Below are 16,006 nucleotides of genomic sequence, written 5' to 3'. Positions count from 1 at the left end.
CGATTGAGCTCGCACTTGTGCGCGGAGACGTTGCAGGATTTACGGTGTCTATTAAAAGCTCTCTTTCTTTCAAGAGCAAGGATCTGTTTGCGCTCATGAACGTGCGAAAAGCTCGGCGCATGCCAGCTGCCTCTTCGACCTTTGAATATTCTTTAGATAAGAGTCCCATGTCCACATAATTATGCACAATGTCGCGGAAGGTGACGGTAATAAAGCGAGAATAATTTAGCAAAACAAGTGAATAAATGACCACAAATGTTTTTACTGCAGTATTTTTTCTGATTTTATAATTTAATGGGCCAGAAAAATACTGATAATTTAAATAAAATTGAAAATATTTTTTAACGTCTTTGGAGAGCTTTAATTTAAATTAAGACGATGATTTCTAGAGGATGTGTTTATGTACATTATTTGTAAAGTAAAGGAAAAAAATCGAAGAAATATTAGGAATGCAACGCGATAAATTGTCATTCTTCTATATGCGACTATATATCTATCGAATTATACGTAATATCAGTATCATAAATATTAGCGAAGAAACTCGCTGTTGAAAGGAGAAATGGCGTTGTCGAGACGGGGCGTCGAGAATACCCGCAAATTCTCAGGAATGTTGTCACAGGTCAGTACAGACTATCGTATCGCCTTGGCCCGTATGTTAACGGAGCAATGGGTAAATGTTGTCTTCTCCGGTGAGAGGCGAGATATACGCAATGTTGGCATAGTAAACCGAATTCATAGGAAACGAGAGGGAAATCAATATCCAGATGGAATTTTTCGAAGAAAACCCAACAATTCGACAAATGATTCATATATTATCGACTCTGTAAATAAATTATATTTTACATACAATGGAGCATTTTTTTTATCGATTTAAAAGTATTTTGAAAAGCTCGATCTCGATTTTGGATGATATCTAAGTTTGTCTGAGTCAACTAATGCGATGAAACTCCGATTACCTGCTTCACTTTCCTAATAGTGTACCTAATAGTAATCACATCACGTGCCGACCGTCGCGAGGACTCGGATTGAGTGCATAATCTGCGATTATACCTATTGCATCGCGCATTCTAAACGTCGCGAACACTGGACGCATTGTGCCTGTTTACGACATGAAGCCCGTAAATGCATTCCGTGAGATTCACAATGCACAAAAGCGCAATAATGGCCGTCTGACCGGGATGTCACGTTTCTGAATTTTGTATTCTTCGCTTTTTCTTTTTAATTATTGCATGCACGATTGCAAGCAAAATATATATAAATCTATGACATAGTTTTTTTATCTTTTTTTCGAAATTTACTTATGTATTTATTTATAGATAAATCTTGACGATTTTTTCTATATGATTTAATTTAGTAGGAAGAGAAATCTAATATTTCATGCAGAGTATAAAAAAATAAAATGCTGGAATGTGAAAGAATTGATGAAAATGTAAATTCCCTTATATAGAATTTTTTAATAGAACGAGGATATTGTATATATTGCTCTCACGGTTATAACTTACAATTATTCGAAATCGATTTTACGGTCTCAACTTTTAATACCATAGAATCAAAAAATTAGGTCGTAATGTTTGTTAATAACAACGGATATTTAGCATTTTATTGAAATAATAAGCTTCATATAAGTATCGAATTTTTTTATGTACCATATAGCCTTTAAAAATTAACAATTTAACATCTTGTTTGATAAAAAAACTGAAAAGTGATAAAATGTAGAAAAGAATTGAAGAATTTTCTCCTTAAAATCCAATACTAGATTCACATTTCAGTCATTTTCAGTGAATTGTTCACTTATAAAATAATTCATTTACGTAAAACTTTAAATTTTGACATTTAAAAAATAGATAATTGAACAAATTAAAAGTTGAAATTTTTTATTGAAGAAAATTAATTACTTTACCTTTCGATATTCCCAGAACGTTTACGTCATCTTAACGTATAATATATTTACAATATTTTCTTCTGATATTTATTTTCTTATTTTCTTTTTCTTCGCTCTTTTAATTTACCTTCTATTCTTTCTTTTTTTTTTTAAATATTTCTTGTTTCTTTTCCAATATTTCATCTTTCGATTAACTATCTTGCTTACTCTTTATTTTCTCGTTCGTCTCTTTCGAGTTGCGTACGGTATACAGAAATGTGAGATCAATAGGGTGGAGAATATGGGAGCCACCCCCGCCGTTATTCCATGACTCATAATGCATACTTGTTCGAGTTCATAGTAGTTTGCTTCGTGTGATTCTTAGTTTTTTAACTTAGTTTTTTTTACTATTTTTGCGATATAGTTTTATATTCGCTTTGGCTCCAGAGCATGCTGCATTCTTATCGATCGTCTCCATAAACCTTTCCTCCTTCCTTTCCTACAATCCGTTACTGCTAGAGACGCGACCGTGCCAGAATCTGAGAAAAAGAGAAGAGTCTGACAATGAGTCTGAGGAGAAGAGAATCTCGGAGAAAGAGAGAAAAATGAAGGAATTACTTTCTGAAGAGAATAAATTTTTCCAAGTGCGCTTGAGATTATTAGACTTATATTTCTATATCTTCAAATTTTTAAAAGATATTTGATTTTTATACGATTGTTTGTTAAATAAAAAAAAATATAAGAAAATAAGAATAATATAAAGAAGATGCAAAATTTGAGCATATTTTTGGAATTTTTATAATATAGTGCAAAAAAATTGCGATAGTTTTTAGGTTGATTTTTCTTCAAACTTCTGCCTTATTTTTTAAAATTATTATTTTTTACTCTATGATATTTCGATTGTTACATATTATTAGTGCTTCAATATATCGTTCCAGAAAATTAGGAAACGGAATGCTATAATATAATTATTTTTTGAACATCTATTTTATTGAATTTTTTTATCCACGTTCCATAACTGAATTCCGCGATGAATTGTTCGATCCTGGTCGTTCTTTTGCTAACGCACTTTTTTGGAGAAGGTCGCACCGCGATGAGTCATGGCTCGTTGGTGCGTTTCCCATGTATCGACCTGTGACATAAACGAAGCGTAGGGTTGGTCGACAGAAGTTCTCCAGAGCCTCGGATTCACGAACACCCTGCGCGGAAATCGATTCGTCATGATGGAGTATAATTTAATTTGTTTCTTCATCGAATTGCTCAGCGTGATCGACTCTACTTGGAAGCGACGATGATGTCGCCGTCATTCGGTGAATAATGACCGTCGACGTCATCATACATAGGGCATTCGCACGATATTATCCAAACACAATTATTTTATGTCAGGGGTTGAAATCGTCATAATATCAATAGTGTCAGATTTCGATGTTATAGACATGCAAAAGTGATCGCATCGTTTATTGATGCACAAATATTTGAAGAATCGATTAAATTATAAGGGAGTTATAAGGGAATAATTGAATTATGTATAAAAATATTCCAAGAGCGAATATTCAGTATACTTTAATAAAATAATAAGAATATATTGTAATGAGCTTTTTAAAAGTTTGAAAATGTTTACAAATTATTTTTGAACATTAAATATTTTTCAAATATGGGGAAATACACCTCACAAATAGAATAATTATATGTGAAAAAATATATATGTTAATATATACGAAATAGAACATTTCAATATCTTTTTTGGATTTAAAGTTATAAAAAAGATTTGTAGAAAGAGAGAGCTATTCAAATGGTTCCACTGGACGAACATAATTAATATAATTTCCAAAAATTTTTTTTCTGGATTATTAAACATATGTTTTTTAACGATGAATTTACTTATATTTCTTCTTCTTATAGAATATTATAGCTAACACTAATTATAGGATAAATTTGGAACGGTGTAAGTGTGTGTAATTATATGATTTTTTTAAATAATATAAAAAAAATAATCTAAAATTAAAAACAAATTACAATTTAATAAAAAGAAATTTCTCAAAGTTATTGATTTAATTTCCATTGATTGTATCACAACTTTTTCATATCTGCAGATAAAAGGTTATTTTAGTATGCTGTTGACTCACATGTTGTATACAAATTCGTTGAGTAATCCATTGTTTGTCTCAAATATGCGATATGCTCTGCAATCAACGGTGTTATCGGTATTCGCGAGGGAAATATCCGAAGGAAAAACGGAATCTAATAATCCGTGCCGAGATACCGGGTGTATCGACGGCAAAAGAGCAAGCAAACCGATCGGTGATTGCCCGTCGTCGCTCGTACGCACACGTGTGCGTTCGAAAGCCGCGGTTCGTCGACTATCACCTGCGCTACCAGTTCTCCGTTATTTCGTTGCAAATTACTCGTCGAGCCACGAGCCAAGTTATACAGTTATCACAATGAGAAAGTTGTTCCGATCCGAAACGTAGAGACGCACGAATGATTTCGTCGTGCGATTGCGATTCGCGAGTATGATTCGAATTCATTGTATAAATCTCGAGCGAATAAAATGTGTGAAACACGAATTAAATTTACATTTAAGCCACGATAGCAGTTCATTGAAATTGTCTACTCTTTTTTCCTATATTTTTATTCCTGTTTTCTATTTACTTGCTTATTTTCAAATCGAGATGTCATTTTTCGATCGACATTTTTTATTCTTGGAGGCTGGAATAAGAGGATAAAAAAGAAGAAGCCAATTAAGAGATTGCGAATCTGTGGACTCTAGATTCTGCGAGTCTAGAAAAAAGCTAATAAATCTTTATTGATTCAAGGACGGCACAGAATCCATAAAATCGAGAACTTCAATCAGAACATACAAGCATGTAGGATTCTTAATTAAAGAGATTGCCCACTATAAAATGTTTCAAAATTTCTCTTAAGTTTAATTGAGCGAGTCAATCTCTAAGCACACAAATAGAATAAAAAATTCTATTCTAGCATAGATCGGAGATCATTATCTCATTTATAGAGAGAGTCTCAATTTTATTTATCATTTTTATTAATTTATTCACGGTCGAGCGAAGAGAAAAATCTTCGACACAACTTCCTTTTTTCATTTCGCGTTTGGCGATAAATCGAACCGCAAATCGCGCACACGTGACTCAGATATCCCGGTCCAGATCTTGTCTTTTTCTTCACATTACAAGATAGCAAGGTGAGACATCGCGAGAGAAGATAAAGAAGGACGCACACGTGGATCATGTACGACCGTAAGAAGCCACGTGGCCCTTGAATGGTTGCTCACTCGAAATGAAAGTAACGCGTTTCGAATACCTGTCGTATGTACCAAGGCCCTTTCGTCTCTCTCTCCCCGTTGTAATGGCGGTTCGATCTGTCCTTAAACCAGTACCGTAGCATAAATGTCGAAAGATACGAGCGTCCTTGAACGATAAAACTCGCATTCCTTCTTAAGTAGAGACTTGGGTATCGTGACTGTTAAACGCGTTCCATAGATTTTTCTCCAACTTTTTGAATTTTCTAAATAATATAAAAGTGATACTCACGCATTTTATATCAAAAACTATTGATTTATTCCCGTTTATTATTCGCATTTTATATCAAAAACTATTGATTTATTATTGATATAATTTTTCCATTATTATTATTATATAATTTTTCAATTATTATTATTGATATAATTTTTCAATTATTATTTTAACATGAAAAAAATATGGGAAGGCGACAAATTAATAGTAAAGAAATTGTGAATAGAGATTTAATTTTCAAAAATAAGTAATAAATAAATTATTAAAATATATAAGAGATTAAGTGATATAATTCTAATTGTGTGATACATCATCGTACTAACTTCAGTTATATACTTTGTCTGGGGTAACTAAATGTATAGTATGTCCAGTTTCACTTTTCGTACCGAGCCGTTAAACGGTGTTCAGAAATCTTTCCGCGCACACGTTGCTTGCGAAATTCTTCATTGTCCCGCGGTGGTGATGGAGAAGAAGGAGGCGAAGGAAGAGAGGAAACGTGGGGCGTATGTGTGCCAAGAGGTTTTTCTCAGTCGTCGACCGCGATAGATACGGTCGGATTGTTCGTTTGACGGAGAAAAATTCTCACTCCCTTGCCAGGCGAAATCGACACTTTAGACAAAACACATATTTCAAGAAGCAATAATTCTGTCCTTGAAAACAAGTTTATTCAAACTTTCTCACTTATTTAAATAAGTCAACCTACGTTTTCTTCTTGTTCTGCATTCTTTAGTTCCTACTTCTATAAGAAATGAATAATGCAAGAATAATACATGCGTTAAATCTTTCATGATCAAAATTATTCAATTCTTAATATATGTTTCATATAATTTCTCTTTAAACTAAATTTTTGTTTCAAATATTTTACATTTTTTGATACATAGTTATATTTTTTATAACTTGTATACATCAATTAATGTATAGATATTTAAGATATTTAAAATGATAAAAAAATATGTGTATATATTATAAATTTTAAATATTTTTTAAAATAATGTATCTTGCAGTAATTTTGAATATTGATTTTTATTGTTTCCTCTATGCTTTCAGGACCAATTCGAGAATCTGTCCCTACACACACAAAAAGGGATAGAATTTCTCGAAAGGTATGGCCACTTCATACGCGATCGTTGCGCAATTGAATTCGAATATGCAGCGAAACTCAGGTGAGAAATACAATACTTTATTTAAGGATACGGAATAATTAAAAGATATGAAAAATTAGAAGATATCTAGATACTTATGAAACAGAGTTAATATACTGTGCAAATATGAGTACATACTTCATCTTTCATATTTTATAAAAGATATTTTATGCTTAAGAATTATAGCCTCAATACATACACATTTCTCTCTGCATTTTTTAAAAATAATCTATAATTACAATTTTTTACTACAGATAAATGTAGAATATCTTTCATCAAAATAGTTGAAAAAATTGCGAAAAATAAAAGAAATTTTAAATTTATATTTGTAGCCTCTCTTTATCACAAATAAATTCTTATTATCTTAGAGAAGCTAAGTCATAATATATAATATTGTTATTTAATTGTTTTATCTGTTAATATATGAAACTTACGTTTTATATTACTAAAAAAAAAATTTAAAAAAGGAAAAAGAAAAGAAACGAATGTCCTATTTTGAAAATAATTTGAAGCGAAGAGATATGACTAGCAGCAGGTGTACGCAGGCTTACTCGATGCTGTCGTGCACCTTGCACCTCGTCGTACCCTGTCATGTGGATCTATGTGTTCATGTTCGTGCGTCCTGCTCCTTTTTCCATGATACCCCGACAAAGGGTGAGACATCCGAGGCTAACGATTTCAATGGGACATCCTGTATAACGAGCGTGTCTCACGCACCCCGTGGGTTCAGGGACGAGGCGAGATATATAGCTAGTAGTAATATTGTATTAAAGAGGTCCCTTGTCCGCTCCGTGAATGCCGTCCACTGTGGCGCACTTTTGTTTATCGGGTGTCTCGAAATCCATTCATTCCGGAGTTTTAATTACTCCATTTTGCGTTGCGCTTAATTATTTCGTCGCAGGTTCCTCATCGATTGTCTGATGTATATCGTGCGAAATAAAATTCCTCTGCGTGCAATATTAGCTCTCATTAGTAATTCCACATTTTGTAATTAAAAATTCACTGAAAGAATACTGTTGGAAACAAAATTAAATAAATTTATCGAAGCGGAATTATATTTTTTATTTACTTTTCTTTTGAAGTTATATTGATCATGATTACATGCACTTTATGTAATGAAGTCTAAAAACTATGTGTGTGTGCGTGTTAACTCTACATTGCGTGACTTGAGATGGACCTTTTAAGCAAAAGATTGTTAAGATAAATAATAATGTTCAAAGTAATAATGTTAGAATACAATCATATTGTCTTATAAAAGGGTACTTACATTTGTAATTGTATAAATTCGCAGTTACAAATTTATGTGTTTGATGAGAAGATATATGATTGTTCTTCACAGAGAATCAAAGTTGATTTTTAAAATACGTGTTAATCAGAACGAGTTCACTGTTATATATGAATCATCTTGCGCGCTTCTCTCATCTTAATGCGTTGCAATTTCCATGCCTTAACTCATCTCTCGATTCACTTTCATATAAAATCGCGTGGTCAGCATACGAAGATTATTTTATTCTAATAAATGATTTTGAGAAAATTACTCTCGACTCCGCAGAATACTCGAAAAATTATCCGGTCATCAAATAATTGAAAAATTACTCTGTATAATAACGTAATATCCGCAACCGAGCACTTGTAAAATACTTGAAAAAGAAAAAATCACGTGTGAATAATTCTTGAGAAATTCATCGAACAATATCCTTAATAGACAACACTAGGAAAACTATCTGCATATCTGAATGAAACCTGTAAAACGACGAATATCTGGACGACCGAAAAGGTTTATTTATCCGAGTCGCGCGATTTCTGAATTAATATAATTATTAAAATTTATCGTGAACTACTCTGAACAATTTTATCCGCGAAGAGATAAATCACTCATAGTCTTTTGTTCTTTGTTTTCTTTATTTTTTTCCTTGAAATTTTCTTCGCGCAGCTTCGCTGTATCAAGGCCGCGTGAGATTCATCTCGATAGCGTATTTATAGTCCGACGTGGCGTATCGTAAAAATTAAAACGGCACGCCCCCGGATCCGTTTAATTCGCACCGTGATCGAAAATAATCCCGCTCTCTCGCGATCTGATATTTCTTCGATTATTGCGACGCACATACTATTCGTAATTTAACTCGTTGGTGCACTTCGATGAGTCGGAACGATCTCTATATTGCTTGTAAATTCCTGAATACATATACGAACAGCTTTCCTCGTAAAAGAAATTAAGCGTGTGAAAAGTATAAAATTGACAGCTGTTTCTCCAAGAGCGTATTATTATATTTCATTGTAATTATGCATTGTTATTAAGAACTATTTTTGTGATCTGATTAAAAAATTCGGAATATCCTTTGTAGAAAATATTCTTATCATAAATATATAATTCTAAAAAATGATGACGATTTAATTATATTTATATATTTATCCTTTCATATATTTATCAGATTACTTTACACAATAAACAAAATTTTGATATATATAGAACAAATATAAAATAACACGTGGGATTAAAATAATGTAAATATTATTTGTAGATAAAGTAAATTGTCAGATCATATTAAAAATTATCGGTGGCTCAATATTTTCTTTAAAAAAAAATTAATTCTAAATAAAAAAATCTTGTAAACGAGAAACATACAGTAGTATAGAAATCGCTTCCGGTCGATTCATTTCCGAGTTATTTAATAGTTCCTACCAATTGTATATAAATGGCTTCCCGACAATAATCTGCGATATCATTCCATCTCGGTGAGAAGAGCAACAATAATCTCATTTCTCTTTTTTTCTATTGCAGACGTCTCGTGAAGAGCTATCAACCGAAGAAGAAAGAGGAGGAGGATTATCAGTAAGTATGAAGCTGCATACTCTCTCTTTTCTCTCTTCTCGAGTTACCGGGCGATCTCGAATAGATTCATTGAGTCCGTATATGTGTACAAACATCCAAGAGTAACAAACATATATGTAGATCATTCAATGCCGGTGTAATTTATCCATTAGCCGTGGGCGATTTGAATATATATTTATTACTCTTTGATACTTTGTGTACATACATGGCTCGCAATAAACCTATCTAAAATCATCAAGATCCTCATTTGTGGGTAATAGACGGAAATAGATACTATATCATAAAAAGATATAGATACTATATCATAAAAAGATATCTTTTGCTGAGATAATGAATTCTTTCAAATCGCGCATAAATCAGTATGGAGACATTTATTTTCAATTACACCTCTTATGGTATAATATATGTAGGATATTTTTTCAACGTTTAGGGAGTTTGTCATATTTTTAAATATAATCCAAATAAAAACTTATCAAAAGAAAGTATCACGCGAATATTTCCTATATAAAACTTTGCAGACTCTTAATTTCATGAGTTCCGCGGGACCATAATTAATTTTCTGATTTGGCACACCATGTAAATTAAGCACGCGTAAGAACGTGGTTAAGGTCAAGGTTAAAATAAGAGAAGAATTGAAGAGAATATCGAGAGAGTAAAGTAAAACGAATTTTGCATAAATTTTTGTTGTAAATTGTTTTTCTTCTGCCAATTCATTTCCTGCGAACTCTGATAAAAGATAAGGGCTTGATTATCTCGCGACGTGGGTGAGATACTTTATAAGTTCAATAACATTGCAAGAGAGATCTCCTCCAGTCGAGTCTCCTTATAGCTATATCATACTAATCGGCGTGTGGGTAGAGATTTAGGCTTCTCGGTTTTCTGTGCGTTGGTATATTAGATCGGAAATTATTTTTCCTCTATGCACAACGATTATGTTCAATTAATGAGGAAACACCATTATATTAAACTAGCCAATGTTATCTATTCAGTTTATCTATAATTAAGACAGTCGTTTGCATACATATACATGATACAAATTGTGTAAAATAGCTAAATGAACATTTCTTGGCATGTTAAGCGATAATGAAAATTTAGTGATTAAAAAGTGGCAGGAAGTAAATTATTAAATAAACAAAATGTAAGATAAAGTTAGGAAGATAAAAAACCGACACGTATCGAGAATTAAAAAGGAGCTTAGAGATTTTAATAAAATAATTTTAAGAAATTCAACCAAAATTAGTATAGAATAAGTATAGAGAGATTTACGAAATCAGAAAGACGAGAAGGAGAACGGAACTTGCGTTTCCTCCAGGTACAGTCCTTGCCGGGCGTTCAAGATGGAGCTGAACGAGGTGAACGACCAAGCCGGTCAGCGGGAGGTGATCGCGGAGAATCTCCAGGGTAACGTTCTACGGGAACTCAACATTTTAGTGAAGGACTTCAAAGAGGACCGCAAGAAACACCTGCAGGAGGGCGCACGGTTGATGGCCACCCTAGCCGGTCAGATCGGAAATCTTGAGCGGGCTAGAAAGGCCTACGAGAAGGCCTTCCGCGAGGCGGAGCGCGCTGTGGAGAATTATCAGCGAGCGGACGCGGATCTCAATCTCTCCAGAGCAGAGGTACGTGATGAGCTTCGCAGTCATTTCACTGCAAAATCTTTTTTCACAGTTTTTCTCCATAGTTTTATTTTTGGAGGAGTTCCAACTTCGATTAGATACGATGATTGAAAATAAGAATTCTATAATAATTTTGATAATGAGAAAATATATGAAATCTTGAATTTCGTTTTTTCAATGATAGAAGAATGTATTGTGATAAAATTATATTAAAATCTTCTTAATATTAATAATCTACGAGGATTTTTTATACGTTCGATAATGATCGATTCTTTTGCAATGATTCAGGTCGAGAAGCAGAGGATGAATATGACCATGAAGACCCAGCAAAGCGAAGAGGCGAAAACGGAGTACGCGAATCAACTGCAAAAAACGAATGACATGCAGACGCTACACTACCACACGGCGATGCCGGAAGTGTTTCAGCATCTTCAGGTACTGTTTTGTCATAACTGTACGCAATTGCGTCCGCGTTTTTTGTTACGCTTTATTATACTTTGTTCGTATTTTACACAATAATTAATTATTTAAAAAAATATTCTTCATTATTCTAAAGGAATGTTTTAAGAATTGTTTATTGCAGTCAAAGAAAAATTCGAAAAAAATAATTATATATTTGATTTGAAAATAATGGATTTTCAATTATGAGATACATTATTTTATTTTTAATTATAAATTATTTAGTTATTTTTTCTCAAGGGTGCTAATCAATTTGCAAGAGTTTAACTTCCTCAATTAAATTTAAATAGATTTTATATTTTAAAACATTTTGAATTTTTATAAGTTAATTACAAATTTATTAATATATAAATTTAATGAATTAATTTTTTTTTAGAGAAAAATTATCACAGTGTTCTACCACTCAACCCAATGTTCTAGTTGCCTTTATTGATTCTCGTATTTCTCGCAGTTTATTCTCACCCTATATATATCGCATTTTTGCCGCAGGAGTTGGACGAGAAAAGGATAAAAAATATGCGGAACTATATGATGAAGTCGGTGGAAATCGAACGGGCGGTAGCGCCAATAATCGCTCAGTGCCTGGACGGCATCGAGAAGGCGGCGAATGAGATCAACGAGAAAGAGGACACGATGCTGGTGATTGAACGCTACAAGAGCGGCTTTCAGCCTCCTGGGGATTTCCCCTTCGAAGATCTATCGGTTGCCAAGAATTACGATAACAACAGCCAATTGGCTCAGCCGGTCATGCAGCCGATTCACAATCATCTTACGGTCAAGGGTACCGTTTCCGGCGGCAAGATCAAGAAAAGAGTTGGTCTTTTTGGAATCTTCAGTAGCAATAAGGTAGATATCCCTCCATGTTCCTCATTGCGAGCTCTCTGGTGTCGTTGGTGCAGCGTTCTCGTGACATAGGATGTCCTGAAATGATTGAAAGAATATAGTGAGATAAACTGGAACATTTGAATTTATTGAGATTTCTGAGAAAGATAATCAGTGATGAGTGATTGTCTCTTTCTTGATTGATTGATTGATTCGTCTAATCTTTTTAATACAAGGTAAACTATATATACTTGTGATTATTAATCATTTGAATTATAAATTTCTAATAAGATAAGCATATTTTTTCGAACACCCTATGTGCGTATTATTTTTTAATTTTGAAGTCGTGAAGTCTGAGTGATTCCATAATTTTTTTTGCATAGATTACATAGCTAGATTGCATAGTTATACATCTAGTAAATTATTCTTGTATCTTAAAAAAATAATTTATGATTATTTTTACAATTTTGGAAGCCTAGAACTTGCACGACTCCAAAGAAGAGCTAATATAATCTATTTATTGCATTTACGGGAAGGAAAGGAAAATAAACAGGGAATATTGCAGAATATTTTTTATAGCATGCACGAAAATTCTTTTTGAAGTCTATATTTTTTTATTATTTGATTTCATTTATTTATGTATATATAAGATGCATCTCTCTTTATTCGCCGATAGGTCTGCAACTTGATTTACGCACTCAAATTTCTATTGCGCATGTATATTAGTAGATTTCGCATTCTTCCGATCGGCTATAGTAACGTTATTTACGAGCGACTTTTCAGATATATTTTGCGCATTACTTATGATTTATGATTATTCGAAGCAATTTTTAAATTATTATTTAAAGCAGTTTTGCTTCTGATACTTTCTAAGCGCTTTGTATAAAATAGAATTCTCTTCGTCGAAATCTTCTATATTGAAACGAATCACTATCTAATAATATAAATTTATTGATAAAATAATTTTGAGAATAAGCTTTTAATTATAATTAATGCTCAATTAAGATGAAAAACCATCTTGTCCTCACTTCCTACTAACATAAAAAAGAAAACGAAAAATCTAACTATTATAAATAGTTATAGTTTTATTGATTTTAAATTTTTGTATTCTGTTTAAAAAATTTAATTTTCTGTAAATTTTTATATTCTAGAATCGAGATATTTTTTCAAATTTGCTTAAATTTGTATATAATCAAATGTTATGATTTTAGATTTTTAATGAATTTTTATATATAATGTATATAAGAAAATCACGACGAATTGAATTCAATTGTATCTTTCCTTATTTTTGTATTATATTCAATACTTTCCAACTACAATTTACAATCATTCTCTCGTTTGATTTCTCATAACGAAAAACGCGTAATTTATTTTTCTTGTATACTTTCTATTAATTTGGTGGATGGTTCAATCTGCCCGTGGTCTTCTTGTTTCCAATCATCACGGGCTATGAATTGGGATATTATCGCATTTAGTAAGTACTCCGTAGATCGCTTGTTCGCTCGTAATTATGTATATAACATCGATTATTTACCTGCCTCTCTCTCTCTTAAAAATAAAAGTAATTATATGCGACATTAAACTGTCTTGTTAAAAGAGCATGAACTCAGCGATTGTATTAATCTTAATCAGTATAAGACTATAATTATAATACTTACAAAAAATATTGGGATTAATTAAATTTTTATTGTCTAATTAAATTAAATTACATTTGAAATAAAAAATTTAAATTAGAATTTAATATGAATTTCGAAAATGCTTTGAGAATTTATTATTTTAACTTTCTGTAAATCGTGAGATTCTGTCAAATATAAATAGAGTAATTTGTAATGTGTTCAAGTTAGATCTTAATTTGCCAAAACGAGAAAAAGAATAATTTTAAATTGATATTTTTGTAATTAATAATTTTAAATTATTATTATATTAAAATAAAGTTAGTAATATAATATTAAAATTATTAAAATACATATCTGCATTTTTACAGACACTTACAATTAGATTTGTTAAATGCAAAATGATGATAATAAATCCGTCATTCTCTCGGTTTCTTTTATATATTATTAAGTAAAGTATCTTATACCTATCTTATACTGTTTATGTATTTAATATTTCCGAAATGACGTTATCTGAGTTCACGCTCCTGCTACTGCTGAAAGTGCATTCTGACTCATTCGCTGAATGATACGCTTTTGGGATTTGTTTCATGCGAACAGCAGAAGTTGATCGAGGTGTGCATAGCTTTAAAGGTCTGTCCTTCTTTATTCAATGGCCAAGTCACTTTCTGATTAATCCTTTTGGTGCTTTGCTGAACGCTTACAAGTGCTCAACTTGCTCGTCTTCTTTTTCCTTTATATATAGTAGTAAATAGATGACAATAAGTTTTTTTATAAGAGTAGAAATTGTATTAAACATCGATTTAATCATATTTCCTAGAAAATTAAATTGAGAAAATCCTTACACCTGACAAATCTATAGAATAATTAAATAATAATTAATTTAATCAATGTCTGTGAAATTGGGAAGTTTTGAGAATTTTATAAAATTTAGGAATTATAGAATTTAATTCCCATAGAATCAAGAATTTATGAATCCGCAAAATTTTTTCGAGAGATTCTAAAATTACAATTATATTAAATTTTAATTATTTACTAATTGCCTCAAATCTTTTAGCACCAAAAGGATTACGTTGCTATTTCCATTTTAGAAATTATTATATTATTATCTACTTCTGTTACAGCAGAGAATACATTTTATTCGTCTTATCCATTATTGCTTAAAGCAATGAACGATATTAAATATTGGAGTTGTTCATCAATCGTATAAATTTATATACGCTAGCTTTCACTAACAAGATCGCAAATCTTTAACGAAACGCGTTGCTCTTGCAACAAAATGTGTTCCCAAGCTTTCTTATCTTTTCTTCTATTATTTTCTTGAGACCCAGATCGTATAATATACTCACATTATAATTAAATATGGTTTTAAATATGATTTAAAGAGTTCCTCTGTTATAATTATTATTATAAATGTTATATAATTTAATACATAATTTAAAATTAAAATGAATTTTACAATCGTATCTTCGATTAAATCATTGATTTTCTCAAGAAAGTTTACGCTAAGCTATTATTGCACTAATTATTGTATTAATTAATTTAATAATATTGTAAAGAAGTTGACTTTGGCGAAGAAAGTTTCGGGTCTCAAGAAGTTATATATAATTAAATAATTCTTCAAAGGAATCGACATTTATTGTAAGAAATTCCAGAATAATGTGCCTGGCTACGGTGACGGTGCGAAGGAGGATTGCAGCGATTTGCCACCGAATCAGCGGAAGAAGAGATTGCAGCAACGATTGGACGAGATCCAAGCGAAGATCCAACAGGAGACGGCGGCAAGAGATGGTCTTATGAAAATGAAAGGCGTGTACGAGCAGAACCCCGCCCTTGGAGATCCGATGAGCATAGAGGGACAATTGAACCAGTCCAGTAACAAACTGGACAAACTCGGAGCTGAATTGGCAAAGTTTCAAGGCTACCTCGAAGAAGCGATGCGCGCTGGCGTCAGTTTGTCTAGGTAAATGGAGCTTTCCTCAAATTGTCAAAGGGGATCAATGATGATCGATTCGCTATTTACTTATTTCTATCATGGTTAATTTTAATACGCTTAAAGTAATATATTCAAATAAAAAATTTTTTATGTAATTGTCTCTCTGCTTTATTACAATATTTTATCACCACTAA

The 16,006-nt window shown here is 32.0% G+C and overlaps 2 protein-coding genes across 8 annotated transcripts in view; one reads left to right on the top strand and one right to left on the bottom strand.

Moving 5' to 3' along the window:
* The window catches only part of Cip4 (formin-binding protein 1-like Cip4), a 33,492-nt gene that overhangs the window by 12,479 nt on the left and 5,007 nt on the right, over positions 1-16,006 (top strand). For 3 of the 7 annotated variants that reach the window (XM_083082643.1, XM_083082641.1, XM_083082648.1), the window contains exons 2-8: positions 6,439-6,554; positions 9,316-9,366; positions 10,679-10,985; positions 11,271-11,417; positions 11,931-12,287; positions 14,477-14,509; positions 15,532-15,839. In XM_083082643.1, the coding sequence (XP_082938769.1) occupies positions 6,439-6,554; positions 9,316-9,366; positions 10,679-10,985; positions 11,271-11,417; positions 11,931-12,287; positions 14,477-14,509; positions 15,532-15,839 (1,319 nt within the window). Of the gene's footprint in view, positions 1-6,438; positions 6,555-9,315; positions 9,367-10,678; positions 10,986-11,270; positions 11,418-11,930; positions 12,288-14,476; positions 14,510-15,522; positions 15,840-16,006 lie in introns of all 7 variants that reach the window. The other 4 variants (XM_083082642.1, XM_083082646.1, XM_083082644.1 and 1 more) reach the window with 4 other exon arrangements.
* On the bottom strand, positions 2,080-5,307 carry LOC145961730 (uncharacterized). Its single transcript, XM_083082185.1, has 4 exons — positions 5,180-5,307; positions 3,988-4,242; positions 2,931-3,060; positions 2,080-2,400 (listed from the first exon to the last, which is right to left on the bottom strand). Exons 1-4 carry the CDS (start codon positions 5,305-5,307, stop codon positions 2,377-2,379), a joined length of 537 nt encoding a protein of 178 aa, XP_082938311.1. The 3' UTR covers positions 2,080-2,376.

Source organism: Camponotus vicinus, unplaced genomic scaffold, assembly GCF_025532165.1.
Source record: "Camponotus vicinus isolate PSW18456_S1 unplaced genomic scaffold, iyCamVici1.0 SCAF_11, whole genome shotgun sequence".
In the NCBI taxonomy this organism is placed as follows: Eukaryota; Metazoa; Arthropoda; class Insecta; order Hymenoptera; family Formicidae; genus Camponotus; species Camponotus vicinus.
Note: the sequence above shows the minus strand (reverse complement) of the source record. Positions and strands in the feature narration are given on the sequence as shown.

Bases quoted from the DNA above. Each gene is read 5' to 3' on its own strand.
- LOC145961730 (XM_083082185.1), bottom strand. From the start codon at position 5,307: ATGCGAGTTTTATCGTTCAAGGACGCTCGTATCTTTCGACATTTATGC. The intron at 4,243-5,179 runs GTATTCGAAACG...GAAATAACGGAG, and splicing joins GGCCTTGGTACATACGACAG to AACTGGTAGCGCAGGTGATA. The intron at 2,401-2,930 runs GTGCGTTAGCAA...TCTTTTTCTCAG, and splicing joins GTGCGACCTTCTCCAAAAAA to ATTCTGGCACGGTCGCGTCT.